This window comes from Saccostrea cucullata, unplaced genomic scaffold (genome assembly GCF_032062105.1).
Source record: "Saccostrea cucullata isolate Sc308-1 unplaced genomic scaffold, CSIRO_AGI_Scuc_v1 ctg8203, whole genome shotgun sequence".
NCBI lineage: Eukaryota > Metazoa > Mollusca > Bivalvia > Ostreida > Ostreidae > Saccostrea > Saccostrea cuccullata.
In genome coordinates this window covers 9,857-25,404 of record NW_026926904.1, presented here as the reverse complement: position 1 = coordinate 25,404, position 15,548 = coordinate 9,857, and the positions used below count along the sequence as shown (strand labels likewise).

At 38.1% G+C, this 15,548-nt stretch overlaps 2 protein-coding genes across 3 annotated transcripts; both read left to right on the top strand.

Annotated features, from left to right (window-relative positions):
• Positions 1 to 469: 469 nt before the first annotated feature.
• Positions 470 to 8,693, top strand: LOC134272867 (acetyl-CoA carboxylase-like). 2 transcript variants are annotated; one of them, XM_062755036.1, is made up of 15 exons: positions 470 to 486; positions 802 to 922; positions 1,036 to 1,133; positions 1,624 to 1,734; positions 1,988 to 2,131; positions 2,288 to 2,294; positions 2,488 to 2,601; positions 2,714 to 2,810; positions 2,951 to 3,047; positions 3,286 to 3,421; positions 3,800 to 3,977; positions 4,603 to 4,870; positions 5,112 to 5,282; positions 5,673 to 5,806; positions 8,527 to 8,693. In XM_062755036.1, the coding sequence occupies exons 2-15, from the start codon at positions 853 to 855 to the stop codon at positions 8,639 to 8,641; spliced, it is 1,740 nt and encodes a 579-aa protein (XP_062611020.1). In that variant the 5' UTR covers positions 470 to 486; positions 802 to 852; the 3' UTR covers positions 8,642 to 8,693. The 2 variants fall into 2 exon arrangements, with proteins under 2 accessions (XP_062611020.1, XP_062611019.1); XM_062755035.1 differs by lacking the exon at positions 2,288 to 2,294 and having other exon boundaries at positions 471 to 486; positions 2,481 to 2,601.
• A 5,177-nt stretch (positions 8,694 to 13,870) lies between these two features.
• Positions 13,871 to 15,187, top strand: LOC134272866 (eukaryotic translation initiation factor 4 gamma 3-like). The gene has a single exon (XM_062755032.1). The coding sequence runs from the start codon at positions 13,871 to 13,873 to the stop codon at positions 15,185 to 15,187; it is 1,317 nt and encodes a 438-aa protein (XP_062611016.1).
• The last annotated feature ends 361 nt before the right edge of the window (positions 15,188 to 15,548 follow it).

Here is a 15,548-nt window from a genome sequence, read left to right as displayed (position 1 = left end):
AAGGAAAGGCTTAGCTTGTAAAGTATAAGGTGGCCTGGAATGACCCCAAAGATATAGAAAAGGTAAGGCTTAGCTTATAGACGTAACCACATTATACAAAGATATAGAAAAGGTAAGGTTTAGCTTGTAAAGGTAGCCTGGAATGACCCCAAAGATATAGAAAAGGTAAGGCTTAGCTTATAGACATAACCACATTATACAAAGATATAGAAAAGGTAAGGCTTAGCTTATAAAGGTGGCCTGGAATGACCCCAAAGATATAGAGAAGGTAAGGCTTAGCTTATAAAGTATAAGGTGGCCTGGAATGACCCCAAAGATATAAAAAAGGTAGGGCTTAGCTTGTAAAGGTGGCCTGGAATGACCCCAAAGATATAGAAAAGGTAAGGCTCGGCTTATAAAGGTGGCCTGGAATGACCCCAAAGATATTGAAAGGGTAGGGCTTAGCTTATAAAGGTGGCCTGGAATGACCCCAAAGATATAGAAAAGGTAAGACTCAGCTTATAGACTAACCACAATATACATTAAACAAGGGTATGCTGAACATGCTTATAATGAACATATTTTACTTTATTGGAGTGATTTTCATTTCCTGTAGTTTTAAAGTATATTTTGAACTTAGAGAATTTAATGAACAAAACTTGTTTGTTTGTGCCACTTTGCTGTAAGAATGAGTTAGTGCAGTACAAAACAGAAGATGCTGTCAACAAGTACAAAACTTTGCAGAGGTGTTAAGTCAATCACACAGTAAAAATTCTTGAAAAATTTAATACTAATGTTAGTAGCAGTTTTGTTTGTTTCTAGGGATTTAAATACCTGTACCTGACCCCTGTTGATTTTAAGAAAGTTAGTGCCATGAATTCCGTCCATGCTGAGCTTATAGAAGATGAGGGAGAACCCAGATATAAAATTATTGATGTCATAGGTAAGGCCTTCATTTGACCATAACATCTTAAACTTGAGTCTAAGGTTGATGATTGTCAGAACAATGTTCTTTTTTCATCTGATCAGTAAATTCAATGTTTGTTATATTTACAGGTAGAGAGGAAGGTCTAGGGGTAGAGAATTTAAGAGGATCAGGAATGATTGCCGGGGAGTCATCTATAGCTTACAATGATATCATTACAATCAATTTGGTTAGTACTTGATTTTAAACCTTTACTGCTTAATTGTTACTAATGGTATAAAATTGATTTAAAGACTGAAAAAAGAAGTTAGGAAATGCAAAAGGGGATCTATATTGGAAGGCCCTACAGATTAGCTCCCAGTTTAAGACTATATTTGAATGTTATATATTTAGGTAACCTGTCAAGCTATATGTAGAGGTGCCTTTCTGGTTTATAGCTTACAGATTGTTCTATATTTAGGTATAGGTATAAGTGCCTATCTGGTTTATAGCTTACAGATTGTTCTATATTTAGGTTACCTGTCGAACTATAGGTATAAGTGCCTATCTGGTTTATAGCTTACAGATTGTTCTATATTTAGGTTACCTGTCGAGCTATAGGTATTGGTGCCTATCTGGTTTGTGTGTAGCTTACAGATTGTTCTATATTTAGGTTACCTGTCGAGCTATAGGTATAAGTGCCTATCTGGTTTTATAGCTTACAGATGCTCTATATTTAGGTAACCTGTCGAGCTATAGGTATTGGTGCCTATCTGGTCAGACTGGGACAGAGAACTATACAAGTGGAGAACTCACACATCATCCTCACTGGTGCAGGTGCACTTAACAAGGTATGCTATTACTTTAAGGATGAAAGACACTTTGTAGTTTGCACAAAATATAAAGTTCTGAACTACAGTTAATGCAGACATAAAATGAGTGTATCAATAAAAATGAAAAGCTAAAATATATGATATTTTGTCATCTTCACACTTGCAATATTATTTATTAGTCTTGATGTTGTTACATGTACTGATCTGAGAAAGTAACTTTTGAAGTTAATTAAAAGAAGTTTAATTAATGTCACTGTTAATTAAAACACAGGTCCTTGGTAAGGAGGTGTACACCAGTAACAATCAGCTGGGAGGAATCCAGATCATGTACACTAACGGAGTCACACACGACGTAACAGCTGACGACTTCGAGGGCGTCTACAAAATCATCAAGTGGCTGTCATATATGCCTAAGGTACATTACATTGTAACAACTGGCACCAGAGAATAGAGTGAAACTTACATACACCAAAAAGAAAACAGTGTTCTTATAATTAGATAAAATATTCACAGGATTTTTTTTCTCACTTTTACAGAGGCAATCTTTTATTTACTTGAATTGTTTTATAAGTGTAAGGGTTCCCCATTACCAGTACAAGACTAGACATGGGGGACCCTATAGATGGACTGATAGTCATTAGGGTAATTTATCTGAATTGTTGTTTCATTGTAAAGGTTCCCCATTACCATTACTAGGTACTGGTGATCCTATAGATACAACAGCATTCATTGGACATTAAAATTTATCTGAAATATTGTTTCAGTGTAAAGGTTCCCCATTACCAGTACTAGATACAGGGGATCCTATAGACAGACTGGTGGACTTCATCCCCACAAAGGCTCCCTACGATCCCAGGTGGATGCTGAATGGACGACAAAATCCAGGTAATCTAGAAGTTTTTATCAAATTAGCACAGTCAATAAATTAATGCTAAAACTTTTTATTGAAGGATGAATATTGTAATACCTTTATCAATTACTGTTGTGTTAATTGTAGATGATAAGAATTCCTGGCAGAAAGGCTTCTTTGATCACAAGTCTTTCCATGAAATCCTACAGCCTTGGGCACAAACAGTGGTCACAGGTCGAGCAAGGTTTGTCTCCCTTTATGCATTTACTGTTTCAGTTGCTGTATATTATACAATTATAAATCCAAGAAGTATTAAATAGACATATATCAAAGGAAGAGGAAACCTTGAGCTGTGTTATTTTTATGTGCGTGTCTGTGTTGCAGGTTGGGCGGGATCCCCGTGGGGGTGATTTGTGTAGAGACCAGAACAGTAGAAATGACCATACCAGCCGATCCTGCCAATCTAGACTCAGAGACCAAGGTACAGATTAAAATCCTTATTTTCCTTTGTACAGTCATCAAGTGTATTATTAGAGAATTATGTCTAAACTATGTTAAAATAAAACTGAGTTTTTTTGTTAAAAAAAATTTTTGCTCCAAATTATTATTAAATTTAAATCTTTTTAAGATATGATATGATTTTAAACTGAGGATTCTTGTTAAAAGGACTAGACTTTAAAAACGAAATTTTGTTTAAATGAAATCGCTCCGACTTGTAGGTGATACAACAAGCAGGTCAGGTATGGTTCCCAGACTCGGCCTATAAGACAGCTCAGGCCATTAAGGACTTCAACAGAGAGGACCTCCCTCTGATGGTGTTTGCAAACTGGAGAGGATTCTCAGGGGGAATGAAAGGTACAGGATGTTTTTAATTAAGATCATGGGTTTGACATGTTTTTATATGTTATATTCCAATGTTTTGTTCAAATTATTTGTCTGGAAAGGTTTTACTGAAAAATTTTATGACACAGTTTTATTCTTTACAGTACTTTAGGTTGATCATGACATTGCTGAAAATTTTAGGTTGAATGTATTTTCAATTTCTATGGTAGAGATATTTGCAGAAACCTGTTTTACATTTGATTTTGCTCAATAAGACAATTTATGATAAAATATTGTGAATATAACATTTAATAAATTGCTCATTTTTATGTAAAATAAAATACTTATATTTTTTGATAAAAATTATTGAATATGTATTGCAATCTTGTAAAACAATGTTCATATTTTCAGATATGCACGACCAAGTCCTTAAGTTTGGCTCCTACATTGTGGATGCCCTCACAGAGTATAATCAACCCATCATGATTTACATCCCCCCATATGCCGAGCTGAGGGGTGGAGCCTGGGTAGTGGTTGACCCAACAATTAACCCCACCCACATGGAAATGTATGCGGATGAACTCAGCAGGTATGAAGTCTTGATTGAGGATTTAAAGAGAAGTGAATATTGAAGTATGAAATTCTTCTCTTAGCTGCATGGAGAAACTAAGAAAATTATTCTAAGATAACAAGGCAAAAAAGTTTGTTTAATAAAAAAAATGGCTTGATTCTTTACTTACAATCATGCATGCCTCCTTTGTAGGGAGAGGGCTAAAATAGGCTTTTTCTTGCTGCCTATCTGTGCATAAAATATAATATTGTATGTCTTTGATTTTAAAAGAGATATTTTCATGCACATATTTACTTAAAAATGGAAAGAAAAAAAAATGTTTAAATTCATCTCTTTTCGAGTCTTCTATACTTTCTCCCCAAATGTACAGTCTAAATGATTGTGATGATTTTATCCCCACATCTCCAGTCATGTAAGGTATTGTAACAATTAAATTCTAGGGGAGGTGTTCTTGAGCCAGAGGGAACAGTTGAAATCAAGAGTTTAGACAAGTTTTAAAAAATCTCATTTTTTAATACTTTCATGCACATTTTTACTCAAGAAAGGAAGGAAAATTTTAAATCTCTTTCATTTCAAGTCTTCCAGAACTTTGTCCCCAAATGCACATTTGGTCTGAATAAATATTGTGATAATTTAATTCTAGGGGAGGTGTCCTTGAACCAGAGGGAACCGTAGAAATCAAGTTCAGGAGGAAGGACCTGGAGAAGACCATACAGAGACTGGACCAGACGTGTCGCCAGATCGTGGAGAAACTGACCAGTCCACAGCTGAATCCAGACGAGAAGGAGGAGCTCCAGAAACAGCTGGCAGCTCGCCAGGAAAAGTTACTCCCCATGTACCACCAGGTGGCGATACAGTTCGCTGACCTCCATGACACTCCTGGGAGAATGGAGGAAATGGGGGTTATTACTGTGAGTGTAATTCAAAGAGATAAATGAAAAGAAATAATTGAAAGTTATGAATCTTATTTCAAAGTATATTTCTGACAATGATGTATCTTTATGACATTCTTTATTGACAACTATCAGATAAGATTACATAGCTAAAATTTCATTTCTTTAGTTATGAGTATTTTTCTTCAGAATTACACTTCACATGTTTATAACTCTAGATCTGAAGCACAATGTATTAAGTTTCTTTTTGGTCACACAGGACATACTTAAATGGCAGAAGAGCCGTGAATTCTTCTACTGGCACCTGAAGAGGAGGTTGTTAGAAAGGCAGCTTAAGAAGAAGATGAAGCAGTTCACACAGAACGTCGGGGAGGGGGAGCTCAACTCCATGTTACATCGCTGGTTTGTGGAGGACAGGGGCACTGTCAATGTAAGCAGATTGGTTGTATCCTATTCATAGTTAGTTAACAAGTAAAATTAGTGGTTCACAATATATTAAATGGTTTTCAGATTTAATCTTCATAATTGATTGTTTGTTGTATTTTTTACATACAAAACATAGAATACTGTAGTTTTTAAAAAGGAAGAATAAACATATTTTGTCGTCAATTTACTTTGAATTTTGAAAGGTGTGTAATATTGAATGTATCAGAAATGTGAGTACAAGTACATTGAAGCAACTAAGGTGTGAAGAAAAAATTACAATTGCCTTGACAGTAAATGTTTTGACACTTTGTGAAGAAAAATTCAGGGTAATTGTTTATGCTTTGTTAGGGCTTTATGATTGAGATAATCTCCTGACCAATCACTGATACTGTAGGCTTACCTATGGGAGGATGACAAAGCTATGGTGGAGTGGTTGACAGAACAGATCAGAGAAGACAGTATAGACAACGCTGTATCAGACAACATCAGATGTCTACAGAGGGAGCATGTCCTACAACAAGTCAGGAGGTAGGTATCAGACAACATCAGATGTCTACAGAGGGAGCGCGTCCTACAACAAGTCAGGAGGTAGGTATCAGATGTCTACAGAGGGAGCACGTCCTACAACAAGTCAGGAGGTAGGTATCAGATTTCTACAGAGAAAGCACTTCCTACAACAAGTCAGGAGGTAGGTATCAGATGTCTACAGAGGGAGCATGTCCTACAACAAGTCAGGAGGTAGGTATCAGATGTCTACACAGGGAGCATGTCCTACAACAAGTCAGGAGGTAGGTATCAGACAATATCAGATGTCTACAGAGGGTGCACGTCCTACAACAAGTCAGAAGGTAGGTATCAGATGTCTACAGAGGGAGCACGTCCTACAACAAGTCAGGAGGTAGGTATCAGACAACATCAGATGTCTACAGAGGGAGCACGTCCTACAACAAGTCAGGAGGTAGGTATCAGATGTCTACAGAGGGAGCATGTCCTACAACAAGTCAGGAGGTAGGTATCAGATGTCTACAGAGGGAGCACGTCCTACAAGAAGTCAGGAGGTAGGTATCAGACAACATCAGATGTCTACAGAGGGAGCACGTCCTACAACAAGTCAGGAGGTAGGTATCAGATGTCTACAGAGGGAGCATGTCCTACAACAAGTCAGGAGGTAGGTATCAGACAACATCAGATGTCTACAGAGAGAGCACATCCTACAACAAGTCAGGAGGTAGGTATCAGATGTCTACAGAGGGAGCACGTCCTACAACAAGTCAGGAGGTAGGTATCAGATTTCTACAGAGGGAGCATGTCCTACAACAAGTCAGGAGGTAGGTATCAGATGTCTACAGAGGGAGCACGTCCTACAACAAGTCAGGAGGTAGGTATCAGACAACATCAGATGTCTACAGAGGGAGCACGTCCTACAACAAGTCAGGAGGTAGGTATCAGATGTCTACAGAGGGAGCATGTCCTACAACAAGTCAGGAGGTAGGTATCAGATGTCTACAGAGGGAGCACGTCCTACAACAAGTCAGGAGGTAGGTATCAGATGTCTACAGAGGGAGCACGTCCTACAACAAGTCAGGAGGTAGGTATCAGATGTCTACAGAGGGAGCACGTCCTACAACAAGTCAGGAGGTAGGTATCAGATGTCTACAGAGGGAGCACGTCCTACAACAAGTCAGGAGGTAGGTATCAGATGTCTACAGAGGGAGCACGTCCTACAACAAGTCAAGAGGTAGGTATCAGATGTCTACAGAGGGAGCACGTCCTACAACAAGTCAGGAGGTAGGTATCAGATGTCTACAGAGGGAGCACGTCCTACAACAAGTCAGGAGGTAGGTATCAGAAGTCTACAGAGGGAGCACGTCCTACAACAAGTCAGGAGGTAGGTATCAGATGTCTACAGAGGAAGCACGTCCTACAACAAGTCAGGAGGTAGGTATCAGATGTCTACAGAGGGAGCATGTCCTACAAGAAGTCAGGAGGTAGGTATCAGACAACATCAGATGTCTACAGAGGGAGCACGTCCTACAACAAGTCAGGAGGTAGGTATCAGATGTCTACAGAGGAAGCATGTCCTACAACAAGTCAGGAGGTAGGTATCAGATGTCTACAGAGGAAGCACGTCCTACAACAAGTCAAGAGGTAGGTATCAGATGTCTACAGAGGTAGCACGTCCTACAACAAGTCAGGAGGTAGGTATCAGATGTCTACAGAGGGAGCATGTCCTACAACAAGTCAGGAGGTAGGTATCAGATGTCTACAGAGGAAGCATGTCCTACAACAAGTCAGGAGGTAGGTATCAGATGTCTACAGAGGGAGCACGTCCTACAACAAGTCAGGAGGTAGGTATCAGATGTCTACAGAGGAAGCATGTCCTACAACAAGTCAGGAGGTAGGTATCAGATGTCTACAGAGGGAGCATGTCCTACAAGAAGTCAGGAGGTAGGTATCAGACAACATCAGATGTCTACAGAGGAAGCATGTCCTACAACAAGTCAGGAGGTAGGTATCAGATGTCTACAGAGGAAGCATGTCCTACAACAAGTCAGGAGGTAGGTATCAGACAACATCAGATGTCTACAGAGGGAGCACGTCCTACAACAAGTTAGGAGGTAGGTATCAGATGTCTACAGAGTGAGCACGTCCTACAACAAGTCAGGAGGTAGGTATCAGAAGTCTACAGAGGGAGCATGTCCTACAACAAGTCAGGAGGTAGGTATCAGATGTCTACAGAGGGAGCATGTCCTACAACAAGTCAGGAGGTAGGTATCAGATGTCTACAGAGGGAGCACGTCCTACAACAAGTCAGGAGGTAGATATCAGATGTCTACAGAGGGAGCACGTCCTACAACAAGTCAGGAGGTAGGTATCAGATGTCTACAGAGGGAGCATGTCCTACATAATTGATCATAATATATCACCTGATGGCTCAACAAGGGTTTGATAGCATTATTTCATTTCTTCATGTAGAGATGAAGAACTGCATGCTAACAATATTAGGAACCAGACTGTCTGACTGAAAGGCTCTACATTCTAAGATTTAAATATCAGTTTACTTAACCATAATTCATTGCTTGGTTGCTCAGTCTAGAAATTCTAATAGTTGTCTTCTCCTCAGGGTATATTAAATTTAGCTAAAATATCAGGTTTATGACATAAGATCTACAGATTGTCTCCCTTTAATTGATAAAATAATGCTCTAAGCTTACTTTAAGATTAACACACTTTGCTACTGTTTTCAGTTTGATACAAAACAATCCAGAGGTTGCTATGGATTCTATTGTTCACATCACTCAACACATGACCTCAAGTCAAAGGTCAGAGGTCTCCAGAATTCTGGCCAACATGGACACGTGACCAGAATGGACAATTAGAATCAACAGTGACTGTATTTAAAAACATATCTATTTAACAAATCATTTGAAATCATTAGGTGCAATTTGGATCAAATTTGCATAAAATTGCATTATATGAAATCCATATCTGTCATTCATAATGACTTAATTATTAGAATTGTTTATAAATTCGTGTCGTAATTCAATTCAGTATGATATGTGAAACATTACCAGGGTTTGTAATTATTTTTGTACTAATTTGTACTAATTTATTATTACTCTTCCTATGATGAATATCATATATAGTGCTCACTTTTAAACCAAGTTGTGTATATTCTGAATGTTAATTTATTGACTGTCGAACAAATTGTCCATTTGTGTGCATTGAATTTAAGTTAAATGTAATCTGATATATGGAACACAAATTTAATAATTGAATGTAAAAGTAATATATTGCTTCACCTAGCAGTGTGGTGAATTATAATAAAAAGATATCAATAATTGAATATTTTTTTGTTTTCCTTTCATGGTTAAGGAAGAAAATGTTGTAAGAAGTAACTGTTTAGTTTTTTCCTCTCACTTAAAACAGATGGTTAGAGATATGGGATATGGATAATCTGATGTTTGTACTAATATAGACAGGAAATGTTAAGATCATTTGTCTTTTCCCTCTCATTTTACTGCTTTTAGCTACACAAATACTAAAGGAGGAATTTAAAACTTTTAAAAATTAAATGTAGATAAAAGCTGGTATAAAGCTGTTCTGTATAATAATTTAGCTGTGGAAGAAGGGGACTGACCCCCCATGTGTTTCTGAGTATATTTATCTTTCGATATAGAAATTTTCATTTTGATGCTCTGATTGGCTGCTTCACATTTTTTTTGCCACCCCATCATCCCTTTGAAAAAAGGGTTTTGAGTTTGAAATGTTTTGTTTCTTTACATTTAGCTCAACTGGTTGAAGACCATATGAGCTTATGCGATAGTAAGGTGTCCGTCTGTCCCTCGCCCAGTTAAATCTGTTGTTACAGTCATGTACAGTGAATGGTTGTTGCTACTGTCTATCTTATCAACTTAGTGTTCTTTGATACATGAAATACTGACATGGAAGAGAAATACAACAAGCAGTGAAATACAAATATCTGAATTTTTTGTTTAATGATTTATGAAAATGAAGACGGTAGTGTAAAACTTTATTTCGAACCATCAAAGCTTTCATAAGATTACAATGTTGAATGTTATCTTTTAAATTCAGAAGGTAACACATAACTGCCCTACCCCCTTCCCTTTTCTATTCCCAGCGTGCAAATCCACCATACACAAGAAATGCAGCCAGATTTTTACCATACATTAGATTTATCACTCTCTTGATCAGAACAAAAGAATGAAATCTTTGGAATATAAGTGCCTCAGATGCTGAAGTCGAAATTTCTCGAACCTGGTGCAGTGAAGTAACCCTTGGACTTCCGGATAACGGACTCTCTTTTATGTGAATGTTGCTGGTACACATAAATGACTGAATAAACAAATCTTCTTAAGCTCATTCCTCTGTTGACTGAATATTGTTGAACTTGTGTACATACAGTGACTAAGGACTGTACACTGAATATTGTGGAACTTCTGTACATACCGTGACTAAGGACTGTACACTTAAAGTCTGTATTCACAATTAAAAACCAAGGTCGTCTTGACTCAGGCATTTGGATCCCTGCTTTGAAGGCCCCTAGGGTTGGCAAGACAGCTATTGTGTGTGACAGAGTGTTCCACAGGCGGATGGCAGATGATCGAGTCTTGATCCGGGAGTGCTGCACACGATGAATCTAGATCTCATCCTGTGTCCTCTGGTTTTCGTGGTTTTAACTATAGTCAGACTTGTGATGGAATTGCAATCAGGTTGCATACAATCCTGTACATCATGACGACTTTCATCTTTTGATGTCATCGTTGTAATGCCACAATTAAGCTCTCTGATGAGGAACCTTACTGAGTATCAACGGCTTTGCTAAATTCTAACCACAGATGCTTGAGGACAGGACCTCCCCCCCCCCCCCTTCGATATAGATTCCTGGGCTTTTTCGACTTTTTTTCTCACAAATAATCTTTCATAGACATATTTGTTATAAGATCTACACCAACAAAATTACTTGAAACAAACATTCTATAAAATCTACCCTACAATCTATATATAAAAATCAAATGATAATTTATATATAGAGAATGGGTAGAAAGGATCACTTCATTATAAATAGGGATCTGACCTATAGGACAGGGCTTTTTTTTTTCTCTAACAAAAAGCTTGTCGTTTTCCGTTCTGATTAATGACATTAGGCCGAAAACATATAACAATTTATTTTTTTTTCTAAATCTTTATTTCAGTGAGTAGAGGTAGGAGTAACCCTTTCATTAGGTCACCTGAGTAAATTTCGTCCGTTAACATTTGAACATTTTCAGCTTCTTCTCTGCAACCACTGAACCAATTTCAACCAAATTTGGCACAAAGTATCTATGGGTGAAGGGGAACAAAAATTATGAATTTCATGATCCCTGCTCCCCTGGGGCCTGAGGGGTGGGGCCAAAACCAGTAAAATTTATGCGATCTTTAAAAATCTTCTTCTTTACTCCTGGACATCAAGCAGTCAAACTGTTTGCATGATTGTAATCACCAATGAGTCCTCTACCAAAACTGTGAAATTCATGGCCCTGGGGTCAGGGGTTCTAGTTCTAGGGCGGGGCTAAATAAGTAGGTAGTGAAAATGCATTATTTCTTTGAAAATCTTCTTCTCTGCTCCTGGGTATTAAATAAACCAACTAAGTACATAGTTATGATGAGCAAGAGTGCCTCTACCAAAATTGTGAATTTTATGGCCCCAGGGTCAGGGGTTCTGGTGTTAGGGCGGGGCTCTATTGATTATAGTGAAAATACATGAATTCTTTGAAAATCTTCTTCTCTGCTCCTGGGTATTAAATAAGCTAACTAAGTACATAGTTATGATGAGCAAGAGTGCCTCTACCAAAATTATGAATTTTATGGCCCCAGGGTCAGGGGTTCTTGATTTAGGGTGGGGCTCTAATGATAATACAGTGTAATGCATGAATTCTTTGAACATCTTATCCTTTGCTCCTGGTTAATATACTAATGATCTAATTACATATTTAAGGCCTGGATTTATTTTATTTTCAGTTGTATAAACCCTCCGCTCAAGGTTTTGAATTTTCAGAAAAAAATAAAACAATTTTTTTCTTTCCGATGTCAAATTTGAGTCGGGATCGAGATTTCAAATTTACGAACTCGCGCTTCCTTCCGGTTTTAAGATGAAATGGCGGGTAAATAAAGCTAGATTGGTTTAGTGTAAAATTCATCGATACGAGTGCCATTCAAAACGTTTCACCCGTCAAAAGACAAAAAAATGCTGACGACTTTGTTGCACAATGACATGCTGGTGAGATAATTATTTATTCCTTTCAAAAGTATCTGTCTTGTAGTGAAATTGTGTATGTAAATGTATTCCCTATGACCTTTCACCCTGACCTCATAGCCATCCACCCGTGCTGGCCAGCATGCTTCCCCTCGTCAGTCAAGTCCAGTCCTACCTGTAGTCACCACGTGTGTTACCTGTTTCCTTTTCATAGTTTTTTGTTACCTGTATCGTATTCACCATGTAGAGTTTGTTCATTGGTCGTCACCTTATACATGTTATACTATACTTTAAGGTAGGCGACATTATTTCATAGTAAAATGTCTATATTTGACTTCATTGGCGTTGCCGGTAATTCGGTGCGGGGTGCATTGAATTACATGTTTTTATTTACAAAATTCACGTGTGAATTGTCTTTCACTCGTGAGTAAAAACACTCACGTGGAATGTTTTGCATTAAGTCAATGACATTTTAGGAAACTGTTGCTTACAGGCATTATAATTAACGTTATTTGCAAAGTTCCAACAATTTGACTAAGTTGGCATGTTATTTTTTCACCCGTGAGTAGCATTTCAACACGTGGTGATATCACGGTCCAATTATTTTGAAAGTTTCGTTTTCATTAGTATTTAGTATTATATTTATCGTACAGCGTTTTTTGTAAACGTTAATGTGAAAATTTTGAATATTTTCATGACTATTTAGTGAACAATATCGTAAGGGCGTTTTTTTTGTAAACGTCAGTACGAAAATTTTGAATATTTTCATTGTCTTGTGCAAATTGTATTTTTTCTTCTCGATACATTCAATTTCGGTCACGTGCCACATCGACTGAACTTTATTCTAAATTGTTCGTATATTTTATTCTTTTGCACGAGACAAATAGTTTTTTTTTTCTCTATTGAAAAGTTATTGTCACTCGTGTTGACAATTTTCGAGGAGCGCCGTTTTCTTCTCGATTCATAATTTGATTAGTATATTCATATATTGCTTTTTCTCTCTAAGTCCCTAAAAAAATATTTTGGGGGAAAGAAGAGAGATATAGTGTTTTTGTTAGTTTTATGTACATGTAGTTTCACAGAGCTAGTTCACTCAAACCGGTTTACCTGTTTTAGCTATATATAGATCAAAGCGCACGTGCTCGCTTTGAACAGCAGTGAACTGATTTTGTAGAGTTACGTTTTTACATATTAGCTCTGTGCAACAACAGTGAATATCTTTGCAAAAATATAATCAATTTATATAACATCATCAATTGATTATATTCTTTGATTAGTTAGTTTATCGGGTATTTATTTTAGTAACATCAGTACTTATTGCTACCGTCGTCTGTCATCGGGCGTTGAATTAACGTTGTAAGAGTCAGTGCGGTAATTAAGCAAGCCAATTTACAGATTAAGCTAGTAATCTATTAAGGGGTAGATATATCACAGAATTAATATTGTGGACCAGTACAGAGTTATAAAATAAAAGCAAAGATAAAGAAAATGCTATTTAAATACCTCCGATATACAAATAGAAAGAAAAGGATAGAAAGAAAAGAGAAACATCTAACTATATGCCAGAAACTTAACTGTTGAATTAAACAGGCTCAGATACAACTATATTGTGTTAAAGCTACGTTTAATTCAGACCACGGTGATTACACGGAACTTGTTGCATATCAGTCACATTAGTGTGTAATATTTTCACCGGCGGTTTCGTTTACCGTGACGTGGAAATAGGATAACGTACAGCAATAAATATACACACATTCTCCGACTGACTGTTTCAGTAGTATCAAACGGCGTGATTATTTCCGTAACTTTGAACTACTGAAAAATAAAGCAACAAGATGAATCCAGCAATGACACCTTGTGCAGCACCTCCTGGATACTATGGTGGACCATACATGCCATCTCTCAACCCAGGCCAAAGTGGGTATCCTTATCGTTGTGTACCAGTTCCTGGGAGCTATCCAGTGCCATTTCCTGGATATGGTGGACCAATACCACAACCATTCCTTGGACCACCACAGCCATATCCCAGCATACCCTGTGCATATGGCCCATATCCTGGAATGTTCCCACCTGGATACATGGTACCTCAACAGCAATACCCACAGCCATGCATGTATGGAGGACTACCAATGCCACCACCACCATTGGCACACTCACAGGATGGGGCAGCTGTACAATGTCCTACTATGTCAACAAATGGAATTCCTAATAACATCCTTGACCAGGAACAAAGAACTGGTTCAGCACTGATGAGACCTGGAGATGACGACAGCAGCTGTGCATATGACCTGCCTACTGCAGCACACCAGCAGCAGAAGTCTACAGTTCCCAGCAAGTGTCCACCAGGGTTTCAACAAATACGGAGTGGTGATATATCACCTGCTAGTATGCAGTGGAATACCATGGTGTCACATGATGATCCCCAAGTTCCTGGAATTCCACACACAGAAGACATAGAGGATAGAGACCAAACTGATGACAGTAAGTCTGGGTTATGGCTACCGAGTAGTGAGTATCCAACTGGTGGTTGCCAAACAACTTCAGACATAGAGGACAAGAATGTTCCTGAAGGCAGTTCATCTGAGTTATGGCTACTGAGTAGTGAGCATTCAACTGCTGGTTGCCATTTAACTCCAGATTCTGACATAACATCCAACTGCCAACCATTCCCGGATTTGACTTTGGATACACAGCCTCCTAGGAGTGATCTGTTGCCTGAGCATAGCAACAAGTCTGTTGTAAATGCTCTGGCATCCAGCAATATACAGATGTCCTCCTGTGAAGAGCTTGGTACAGATGAGACAGATGTGGCTACCTCTGAATCCCTTACACCACCAGTTCAGGAAGAGGAGCCCATATCTATGGAAGAGACTTGTGAAAAAGAAACATACCCCGATAGCTTCTCCAGTGACTCCAATGATACAGTGTCTGTCCCAGCTCCAGCTGTGTATTTTACCACCACCACTAAAAGTGACAACTCAGATGGCACAACCAAGTTTACTTGGAATGCTGCCAGCAAGGACCTGCATTTTACTTGCAGAGAATACCTTGTTTGTGCCTTCCAGTATGTTTACTGTGGGCTGTGTTTTTCATCTGGGCTGCCACTGGAGAACAAGTGCTGGGTTGTACCATGGCCCATCACATTGACATAGATCATTTGCAATCAAATCCCTGAAATGCTTATACCCAGTGTTATTGAGTTATAAACTATAGTTCTACTACTAACATCGTGTGCTGGTTTTAATATAAGTCATAAATAAGAAATCAAAGTACTGAAAGCACTCATGGGAGTTGAACGTGGTGTTAAATAAAATCTTTGATCGGGAGGTAAAGTGAGTGAACGATATTATTATTTAAAATACAGACAACTGTTTAAGATTTTTTGAGTTGCAAAAATCTTAAGAAAGACATTCAGAGACATTGAATAGCAAAAAAAATGCAGGGGCCATATTGTTGCCTGCCTACATTAGTCCTTTTTTATACCCTCTGCTTGAAAAGCGGGATGGTATTTAT